Source organism: Pseudochaenichthys georgianus, chromosome 6 (assembly GCF_902827115.2).
Source record: "Pseudochaenichthys georgianus chromosome 6, fPseGeo1.2, whole genome shotgun sequence".
Taxonomy (NCBI): domain Eukaryota; kingdom Metazoa; phylum Chordata; class Actinopteri; order Perciformes; family Channichthyidae; genus Pseudochaenichthys; species Pseudochaenichthys georgianus.
In genome coordinates, this window is record NC_047508.1 from 24,400,203 (window position 1) to 24,411,186 (window position 10,984).

Genomic DNA, 10,984 nt, shown 5'->3' on the forward strand with positions numbered 1-10,984 from the left:
TAGGTTTCAGTATAAGTCGTTCTGGCTACTTTAATGGGCAGTGTGTAGGATGTCCCTCCCTTTACAAGCCGCCAACTGCAAAACTGACAATGTTTTGGTATCTTTAATTATATTTGCCTGGCACAGAGGCCATCCTAACTAATTACTTTAAAGCAATCAAATTGAGGCGATAGTACTACTACAGTTGTAAAAGCGTGTCGGTACTACGATGGCCTTCAAGAACATTCTGGGTGTTTCTCAATGTCGAGGAAAGCTGCTCCAGAGAAACAAGGATACTACGTCATCGAGTCCCGCCGAAGGGTTGTTCCAAACTTCTAATGTCCAGGATACTTGGAATTCTACCGAGGCCGGCGTACTTCGTTGCGGGAAATTTCGAGGCTGCACATGTGTAGACTCCGGTCTTAAAATCCCCACAATGTGGGGGATTTTAAGACAGCCTGGACATTGGAACAGTCCTTCGGTGGGACTCGATGATGTAGCATCCTTGAAATAGTGGCCCTGGAGCATCCTTCCTTGATATCGAGAAACACCCACTGACTCGGAGGTACATATGCTACCAAGCAAGCCTCCTCGACATTGAGAAACACCCAGTAACTTGGTTTTAGGAGATCATACATTAATGAATATTATATTGCCTTTATGCGAAGAAATTCCTTTAGATACTCCACACTGGCCCTTTAAGAGTATTTGGTCTAGAGATGAGGATATTCGATCAATTACCATGAACTTTGGTGCTACAAAAGTACTTTTATATTTGAGGACATTTAGGGTTTTACATTCAAATAGTGTCAGTGGCAGAGAGACATCCTGGGATGGCTGACAAATATAATTCATACATGTGTGTACAATCACATGAGATCTGTGAGGTTTCTGCTGCTTTACAAAAGTGATCAGATAGTGATGAAAATGTCAACAGTGATTTCATAAACACATGTAGTATGGCTCAGTGGCACACAGTGTATGCTAGTGCAGATTGGGTTAGTGTAGTGTAGCAAGTGACTGGTTTTGGATCACCATGGCAGATCTTCTGTGCCTCCGTTTGCTTAGCCTTAACTCTTAAACCCAGTGGCGTGTGAAAGAATAGGTTCATCTTCTTGTAATTCTTATTATCCTTGACCCAATTCTGCAACCAAAAGCAATAAGGCAGTAATGTGAACGCTAAAACAATGCTAAGGCTCGTTTTATGCTAAAGACGCAAAACTGTGTGGAGTAGAGTACATGAAATCTCCAAGCGTGTAAACCACATTTTGCGAAAACTCACGGTGGACGAATGTGCACACTGCTGGGATCGCTACCACACGTCATTGAGTCTGCTACCTGCTGTAATTTAAATAAGATGTAACTTACAGCAGACACTGTGAATGTTAAAATGACATTGACAAAGAAAATGTATATAATGTCGATATGTCTGATTGATACCGGTCCACTTTATAAGGGTCAGTATCGGACCTGACACACATAGTGAATCAGATTGGTGCATCCCAAGCGAGACATTCTTGAGCATAAAAGGTTCTCTCCCTTACTTTACATTTAAAATCCTTGTTTTGCAAAGTCGTGTGGTTCATTCCCTCCTGTAGTGGAAAACATTGTGTCCTAGCTCCACCAGCGCTCCACCCATTAGGACCCACAGGGGGATGCACACCAAACTGACCCACATTTCAGTGAGCCTCTCTAGGCGGGAGCACAGTGTAAGACAGAAGGCCAGCTTCAGAAGCATGGCTGTCAGGTACCACAGCTTCCTCTTCAGGCTCTGTTCACCATCTCTGGGGTCAAAGTCCGGCTTGCAGCGCCCCGCCATCTTCACAATTAGCATGAGGATGAGGATTGTGTCAAAGGTCCACACAGGGAGGAAGATGAGAAACCAGTTCCAGTGGATTTTGGAGTCCAGCTTTAGGACCAGCATGATGAGGAAGACCAGGGCGAAGATCCAGGAGAGGAGCACTCGCTGGGCCAGGGACATCTTCATCTACAGAGGGCTGGCACAGAGCCAGGGTCAACCCCACCACAGAGACTGAGAAGCACAGCCAAGGACACCCACACACCCACACAGATAGATCTGAAAACAAACCAAAACACAGCAGGCTTAATCTCTTTCTCTCATGGATGTCTTGACTGAGAAATAGGAGGTAACTTTGTTCACACATCAAAACTCCCTCCACTAGCTCTCAGGCTTTTAGAAAATGTAAATCACTTTTTTAAAGACCCATTTTTCTTTTACTTCCACTTAAGCTACTGTATGGTGGCTAGCTTTGTAGCTTACATGATACCCAAAAAAACATTGTTAAAAGAAATATGTCTTACCAAGTAGACCAGGGGAATCAGCCTTTTAAAAAAAACGACTCTTCACCAGCGACACCAACGTCAGCACTTTTAAACAGACGGTTTAGTTTTAAGCTTAAAGTATCTCAATGACAGCGAACATTACAGTGTAGTTAGCATTTAGCATTTAGCCACTTCCAGATTAACTCCGCCAGCAGCAGCGGCAAGCAGCTACTGCAAGTTTCCGGTAAGTCTTTACAAAACAAAAGCATAATTTTAAATAGAATAGCTGAAGACTTCCGGTACACCCTTTCCAAATAAAAAATGTATTCTTTTATCAGCTGATAAATGTTTTGATAAATAACTGCAGGTGGTTTGTAGCTTCTATTGAGAACACCCAGTTCATCTTAACTCCAGGTCCAGTACATTTCTCCCCGACTGTGTATAGTTACATAATAAATCTATGAAGTAGAATTTGAGTTGAGATTTACTATTGCCACAATCAAAATGTATACCGAAAGCTCAACCCTGAGGGTGATAAAAACTAATAAAAACATGCACAAATTAGTTATTTTGAAATCTATTTATAAAATATGAAAAATCTAATTCTTTATGGTCACTGGTCAAAATTGAGGCGTTTGTGGTACACTGGGGGGATTTGGACTTACGACCTCAGTTTTTCTAAAATGCTGGCCCTTAATTATAGATTGCTTAATGGAGTTTGACTCATCGATAACAAATATATCCAGCTTTGACTGTATGTCCCCTCTTACACTTGGCAGTATTAATCAGGGCAACATTTTACTTATGATAAATCAAGTGTTAAAAGAAGGCGATAACCAATGGTTTTAAATACTTTTCAAATGTATTTATTTTTTTACTGGGCTAGTATAACAAATTAATACAAAGTACAACTCCGAAGACATCATAGATTGTCAAAAAAGGTAAAGTACAAAATGCTTGAGGTAAAACATTGTTTGAAAAAGATTCAGATAAAAAGCCCTTATTAAAATCTCAAGTCATTTAAAGGTAAAAGTTCACTTTACACTATCAAGCTGTCCTAAAAAACAACAATGCATTTCTATTTACAACATAGTGGTGGTGCAAAATACAGTGTGTGAGACGACATTCAGTCAAAATGTTCATGTCTTTATCAAATGTAAACAATAAACATCATCATTCCTCAAAGTCCGGCTGTAGGGAGCTAATACAGAAAAGCAAATGTTGTCACACTGATGTCTGTTCTAAGATAAGAAGTTGCATATAAACCTCTATGACCGCCGCTGACAATAAAAACAATCCAAAAGTCAACATTTTCATAAGATGTCGTACAAAAGAGAGAGCAGAAGACCTCATTACTGTTACTGCTAAAAGCAGACAACAAAGCGTAAACAGAATATATAAAATACACATACAAAACAATCCATGATAAATATGTAACGTGTCTGTCACTTTTTCCATGTAAATGGTGGCCATCTTATTAGTAGAGGCAAGAAAATGATGCTGTTTGAAAAAAACCTCATAACTCTATTGATGATGTTAAATTCAGTTAAAGATTGTCTTGCTTCTCTTTGAGTTAAAGGATATATTATTGTTTGTATATTGTCAACAAATCTTGTTCTTTTTAAGACATACATTTTCTAAATGCGTCACAAAAGCTGAGTAATTCTGCACTGTAGTTAAGTTAATAGTGCATTTTTTGGGGACATCTTTCAGCCACAGATTAATTCACATCTGATGATCTTGTGAGTTTTTACAGTACCAACAAATTGAATGTTTGAATTGAGTCATTATAAACTAAAGTGCCCGTTTTTATTTCAAATCAGGTAACAGGTTAGTGCAACTGTATGGCACATTCCATGTGTTTTTTAGTATTTTTGGACAAGATGGAGGTCTGTGGCAGTGGGACATGATAATTAGGATTTGTTCTTCAGAAGAAATCTTTCTGAGATTCATTCATTGCTGTTCATTTCAGAGAGTTGTTGACAATAAGAAAAGTATAAGAATATCACCAGATTTATCGCTTAGGAAGTTAATGCAACGTATTTTGTGTTAATGAAAACATTGGAAATCTCTGGATAAAGAGCTTGGATAAAGTCGCAACTATATCCCAAATTCAAAACTTGGTCAAACATTTTAGAGCATTGATAATAATAATTCCACTGGGATTTGCTTAGTTTTTTGTTGGATGAATAGTTGAAACTTTAGAGTTGCAAGGTTTTCATTCACCATTGAAAGCACTTGGAATGGACTAATAAGAACAGAAGATGGTACCAATTTAATGAAATGTTTCTTGTAATTATTCTTTAATCTGTCTCCCAGATTATCAGTGTACACACTGGAGGAGGGGTGTGTTCTTAAAGCAGCCACAGCTACACAGTGCTCTGCCTGCTGTCACGGCAGTACCCCATAGCCTCTGAGGAGTGAGGTGGGAAATCAATAACTATCCCATCTGAGTCTGAGTCTGCAGAGTCTAGCACTTGTCCAATAATGGTTTCAGGGCTGATGATTCACTGGGCGGCGAGGATGATGCACCTTTACTGAGATCAGTCATTGTTGTTGTAGCCTCAGTGCCGTGCCAGAGCTCCTGAGGAATGAAGGAGATGGATAGAGGCAGACGAAAGAGGCAAGGCCATGGCACCCGCTCCCGCTTGTACAATACCTATGAATGAGAGGGTACTGGATTATTGAGCATTTTTACAGTAGGATTTCAGTTTTTCAGACATCTTAATCTGTGACATACCATTGAACTGAGAGCCCACACACAGCCTGTTGGAGGAGGGGCCAGACAGTTCAGATCCGGAGGCCAAGTCAGCGTAAACCAGTCCTTGTTCCTCCAGGCATGTTATAATCTCGCAGGCCGAGTGGCGCCGAATTCCTCCACTGCCAACAGAGCTGGCATCTGGGTCATACTCAGCCACAGGGGTCAGCAGCAGAGGGATATTGTAGCTTTTGGATCGTACCACAGGGTTTTTTAGAACGGTTTGATCTGTAGACTTTGACCAGCCCCACGGTGAACGCTTTCTCTGAGAGACATAAAAGAAGGATAAGAAGGTTAACTTTATGTCTCTTTCCAGAAACGTGGCAATTTTTACTCTTCTTTTTGAGGTTCACAGTCTCACCCAAACACAGCAATGAGACTCAGCCCCGTCTTCAGAGTAAAGCCCGTGTGGTGCCCAGGTAGGGCGAGACCACCTTCTGAATCAGAGACTCCAGCCTCAGGTATTCCTCATTTACACCGCGCGACTCATGGACCCCCTAAACACAGACAGAGACAGACAGGCATCAAAGTCACTCCAGTATAAATCAGCCTAAAGCTGTTCATTAGTGCTTTAGAACCATGAAAAAAACTATTCACAGAATAAGCTATTTATTAAATAATAATATCGCAAAATATTGTTCTTGCATGTCTAACATCTCAAATGTAGAATGTTACTACTATAATAGTTGAGACACTAAGAAACAAAACAAAAAAAATAGATACAATAAAACAATAATAGGCTCAGATCGACAATCAACTGTTGACTACTGAATCACATTTACAAGTTTTCACAACTAATTTGTCTATTCTATTCAATTAGGTACTAATTTGAGTCTAAATACAGTTGGTGTTTTTATTACTTTTAGTTTCATGTGTGATTTGCAGGCCTACCTGTAGAATAAGCAGCATCTGTGTAACAGAGGGGGGAACACGGGCCCGAGGTCGAGACAGGGCGTCCTCCAACTTTACGCTCAGGACTATGGTGTTCCTGAAGTGAAGCAAAGCTAGCTGTCGGACAGAGGGCTCCTTACCCTGCACACGTTAAGGACAACAACAAACAGAAGAACTTAGCAACAATGATCATCATCCAGTGAAGTTGTCAGGCAGCAAGATATTTGTGTACCTGGACCGGATGGAAGATGGCCTGCAGCATCGACAGAACATCACAGAAGAAGAAGTCCCAAGTCTCTGCCAGAGAGTCAAGTAACTTCTGACCTGCATTGATAACACATAAAGTAGAAATAGAGTTGACTCAAGCTAAGTTCATGGACACAGACCACAACAAAATGCATTCAGACTATCTTTCAGTCAGCCATACCTTCATAAAACCTTATTTTGTCCCGAAGGATGACCATGCCTTTTGTCAGCAGCTGGTTCTGTGAACACAAGGAAATATGCCATTAAATAAATATATGAGACACCACCGCTTTCATTTTGACGCCTTATACTAACCCTTATCTTATATCATTCAATATCAAAAGCTTATTACCTGAAGGTATTCTGTGAAGAAGAACCCCAGCTCAGTCTTCAACAGATGCCTGAAGAAACAAATATGTGGATTACTTTATGACTCACACACTTAATTATTCAGAAAATCTTTATTTTGTGGAAATGAGGCGTTTAAACCTGCAATTTATTACTGAACTGCATTCCATGTGACTGTGTAACACCATGAAAAATAACACCAGGATGTCAAGCCAACTACTAAGGTCTCTGTTTTCGTCGGTCCACCTCCTTGTTGCTTTTCTTTACATGGAAATATGTTTACTGGGCTGATAGGATAGAAGTGATGGGTCCAGTTCAGAAAGATAATGACATATCTTGCATAACCACATGACTTTCCAAACCCACATACAGTTCACTGACACACGCAAACAAATAAACTCATTCACAAGAAAATGTTCAGTCAGCCAACATAGGATAGGCAGTGATTATACTAATTATAGCACAAAATGACATCAATGGTCTAAAATAAGGTTGTTTTCTCTGTACTGTGTGAATGTGTGGCAGTTTCTTTCTAAACTTACCGGACACCTTCGTTGAGGACGTAGAGTTCGTTATCGGCCAAGCCTTTCTTCTGGAAGACTGCTATGACAGCGTTGTGGATGCTGCAACACGACATAATCTTTTTTAGTTCAAAATTAATTTTAGCCGCTGAGGTTTTTTTCCACCGTGGTTGTATTAAGCCGCGTACCTGTTCCAGGTGGCGTTTGATCCTCCCTTCTTCTGCTTCTCTCCTCTTTCCTCCGGAGAACTTTTCTCACTCTCCCCAGCTCACTGAGGCTTGGGGAGCTCATCAGCTTCAGCCGGTGCAGAGTCCTCATGAGGGAGATATAGAGGAAGTCGTAAGAAACAAGTAGTGGACAGGAGAGAAAGCAGGTCAGGCTACAAGCTGACATACAGAGAAGAACCCAGAGGAGATAGCCAGAGGGAGAACATAAGCAGTGTGAGTCTGAGAGAGGGATAGAGGATGCCAGAGAAGGAAAAAGCACAATGACAATAGAAAGAGAAGCCGTGGTGACAGAGGAAGAGGAAAAGTAGGACAGAATGATGCATGGTTAAGAGCACGTTAAGAGCAGCATGGGTGGAGCCAAGCCGAGAGGTGGGCCAGCGCTCTTGCCTGAAGTCTCAGAAGAGGAGGAAACAATAGCACATGCACTGACAGGGGGCATACTTCCTCCTCTCTTTTAATACAATACCAATCATTGATGCAAACAAATATTTATGCACAGAAGCCGCAGGAACTGCAGGATAAGCAGACTGAAGCAGTTGGGACTTGCTGTGCTTGTCACTGTACACGAGGAGGCGGAGGAGGAAGAATTTCTGCTTATTACAACAACAGGGATAGGAAGGCAGTGACACAATGAGGGACAATAAAGAAGGTTTTCCTGCTCTCCCATGTTCAGCACAACTTAAGCAGGACAACAAAGTAAAAAAGCAGAGCAAGGGTCAGACTAGAGGAGGCCTGATACCGGATCTTGAAGCTAAAAATGCTTTTGATATTTGAGAGTTTAAAGGTTTTCCTCTTTAATGTATTCCGCCTAACATAGCTTTAAAGGTTGGACCAATAATATATTTTCTAATCCTGTCGACAGTCTTACATATCTTAGCCTGTTTGAACAATTCCTTATGATGTTTAGAACTTTTATGAATTAAATATTTAATCCCCAAAGCTCCATATTTTCATGACTATACCAATCCAAAAAATGTATGCATTCTACATCTTTTTGACCGCATTTTCCCAAATCCAACTTGACATACTATATCTTTGGACATTTGTGTATCTCTTTTAGAAATATGTATTAATAAAAACAAAGTTTAGCTGCACATTTTGAGTATATAATAAGTGTCCCAGCACTGGTAGGCCCACTGATTGTTTAAAAGTTTGAATGATTATTGGGAATATTAAAACAATCAATGATAACAATAAAACAGCAAGAGTTATCACAATATCAGATTTTCATTACACGATTATCATTGCCAATAGAATTGACATTGGTATTGCGTTTTTATAGATACATTTGAAGGAAAATTATAATTGGTTAGGGAGATTAAATGTGAATGGAAAGAAAAGGAAATCATTTATTCACACAGTATTATAATATGTGTATTACTCAAATGATATCACTATTCTATGTTTTTTAAATCAAAAATATCGTTGTTAGCGCCTAGCCTTACATCAGCCAATAGTAATTTACAGATCATATTGTCATCATAGAATTTGTCAATCTAGCTCTATATGAGACAACCTCCCCTCCATGACATATTTTCCTGTTGAATCCTAACTAATTTCAGAACATGAAAGTAAACACTGTTTTGCATATTTTCAAGAGGTACTTGGGGAGAACCAGCACCTCGAAGAAGGGGTGGAAATTATATATTTTAAACCCATGCTTTCCACAAACTCTCTGCTGACAGCAATGCAGTCAACAAAAAGGACCCCCTTCCACGCCCCCCACAAACAAACACACACGCACACCACACACACACACACACACACACACACACCACACACACAACACCACACACACACACACACACACACACACACACACACACTACACACAGGAAAACATGGAAAGTGAGTGTACAAACTGATGAGAAAACAAACATCCCACCAGGAGATCATTAAGTCAACGTGTGTTGAAAGCACGGTTGTTTAATGAAATAATTTGGGAGGAGCAGTGGTGGGATTTTTATGAATGCTCATTAATATTTCATGCATTTCCAGGATGCTGTGTGTTGTGAAATTTTAATCCCAGGAAACTGAGCCTCACCTCCTGATTGGATGCTCACTGCTGCTGTCCATGTCTGGGCTTGGGGGAGGGGCAAGAGAAGTGCTGAAGTTGAGTGACAGGGGTCTGGTGGAGGGCCGGGAGGCATGCCTCCGCCGGAGTCCATCAAGCATCTAGACATAAGTGTGGAGACAAAGGACATTAATGAAACCTATCATCAAAGGCACATACCAGAGCGTAACAGGAGGGATTACAAGCAGCTGTGTGGGGCATCAGGGGGAAAATGATACTCCTACACCTACTTTGATTCAATTAATAAAATAAAGGACCACTGAAGCCCCTAATACAGACAAAACATATGAAAGTAAAAACACAAGCTGCACATTTGGTGACCTAGGTGTTTTCTGTTTACTTTGTTATTCAAATACTATGAAAGAGTGTTTTGCAATCAGAGCTCAAGCTACGCCCTAACCGTGCCACAATTACACACACACATTTTCATCAGAGAGAAAAAAGGAAATGCAAGTGTGTACATGTCCAGTATAAGTGTGAGTGAGGGAGTATTCCTGTTAAAAGCCACACCAGCCAGTATGACTGTACAGTATTATAATGTATTTTGGGTGTCTCCCCCATAGAAACACAGTAGGCATAGTAAAGCACCATCCCCTGGTCAGAGGGGAGAACAACAGTCTGGGCTGTCACTCCACAGACAAAGACTCTACACGAGCCTCCCTTACTGCCACCCTGCCTGCGTGATAAAATGGGTGATCTGAGTGTTTTCAGATGGCTTGGCCTGCAGTCTTATCAGAGTAAATCCACATCTCAGCCAGAGGCTCAGAGACAGACTGCCCGACATGCCATGCCAGGCCAGTCTGGGCATTTCTGCTTTTGTTCACCCCTCCTCTTTCTCTTTCAGGAGCGACTACAGTCAGATGGATAACACTTTTAATTTAAATTGGGCTCTATTGCTTTTCTGGCTTATTGATATCCCAGTGTACTGCCTCACATGTTGTTTATTCGACATAAGACAATCAATCGCACAGACACGCAATCAACAGTCCACGTTTTTTCCGACAGGGAGGAATGTACAGCCAGTCGTGCGTACGTGGAGGGTTTTCTATTTTTTCTACCTGAACAGACGAGAGAATGAAGCCAAGTCCCTCTCTAAACATTGTCTTATGGACACACACAGACACGGGCACAGATGCATCATAAGTATGGTTACAAACTGTATGATTATGGCCACAAAGTTGTCGTATGTCATGCGCCTCTGCCCGCCCACTGTAGCTCTCACCGTGCCTTGTCCTGTCGTGTTGTTCCTGGAGGGATGAAACGGTCCTGTAGCACCGGGCCGAGGCGTTCACTGTCCGGGATCATCAGCGGCTGGTTCCTCTACTGTTCCCCGGGGGTCAGCGCACCCTCACTGGCATCAGGGTGCAGGCTGAGGGTCTCTGTGCTGTAGAGAGGGACTCATTCATGAAGCATGCGCTGCCGCTCGCTTGCTCGCTCACTCGCTCACTCACTCACTGGCTCGCCCCCCGCTTTGTTTTGACGAGATGCAAAGCGAACCATGGGCGCGTGTACGCGAATGCGAGCGGAACGTGTACGCGCATTGTGGTTATAGGTTTATGCAAAACAGGGAAATCACTGGGATCCAAGGGGAACACAGAAGCAGGGGTTGTGGCATGCACCGACACGACAACGTGATGCGTTTACTCATTAAGTTTTA

At 41.6% G+C, this 10,984-nt stretch overlaps 2 protein-coding genes across 2 annotated transcripts; both read right to left on the reverse strand.

Moving 5' to 3' along the window:
* Positions 1 to 66: 66 nt before the first annotated feature.
* tmem60 (transmembrane protein 60) lies at positions 67 to 2,499 on the reverse strand. Its single transcript, XM_034085232.2, has 2 exons — positions 2,302 to 2,499; positions 67 to 2,056 (listed from the first exon to the last, which is right to left on the reverse strand). Exon 2 carries the CDS (start codon positions 1,964 to 1,966, stop codon positions 1,562 to 1,564), a length of 405 nt encoding a protein of 134 aa, XP_033941123.1. The 5' UTR covers positions 1,967 to 2,056; positions 2,302 to 2,499; the 3' UTR covers positions 67 to 1,561.
* Positions 2,500 to 4,192: 1,693 nt separating this feature from the next.
* On the reverse strand, positions 4,193 to 10,766 carry prr5a (proline rich 5a (renal)). Its single transcript, XM_034084320.2, is given in 15 exon segments — positions 4,193 to 4,765; positions 4,768 to 4,837; positions 4,839 to 4,921; positions 5,003 to 5,279; positions 5,382 to 5,429; positions 5,431 to 5,517; positions 5,912 to 6,052; positions 6,144 to 6,235; positions 6,339 to 6,396; positions 6,510 to 6,558; positions 7,048 to 7,128; positions 7,215 to 7,287; positions 7,290 to 7,339; positions 9,298 to 9,428; positions 10,555 to 10,766. Coding segments are annotated over 15 exon segments (1,452 nt in total). The 5' UTR covers positions 10,633 to 10,766; the 3' UTR covers positions 4,193 to 4,631.
* Positions 10,767 to 10,984: the final 218 nt, after the last annotated feature.

Bases quoted from the DNA above. Each gene is read 5' to 3' on its own strand.
- tmem60 (XM_034085232.2), bottom strand. From the start codon at position 1,966: ATGAAGATGTCCCTGGCCCAGCGAGTGCTCCTCTCCTGGATCTTCGCC.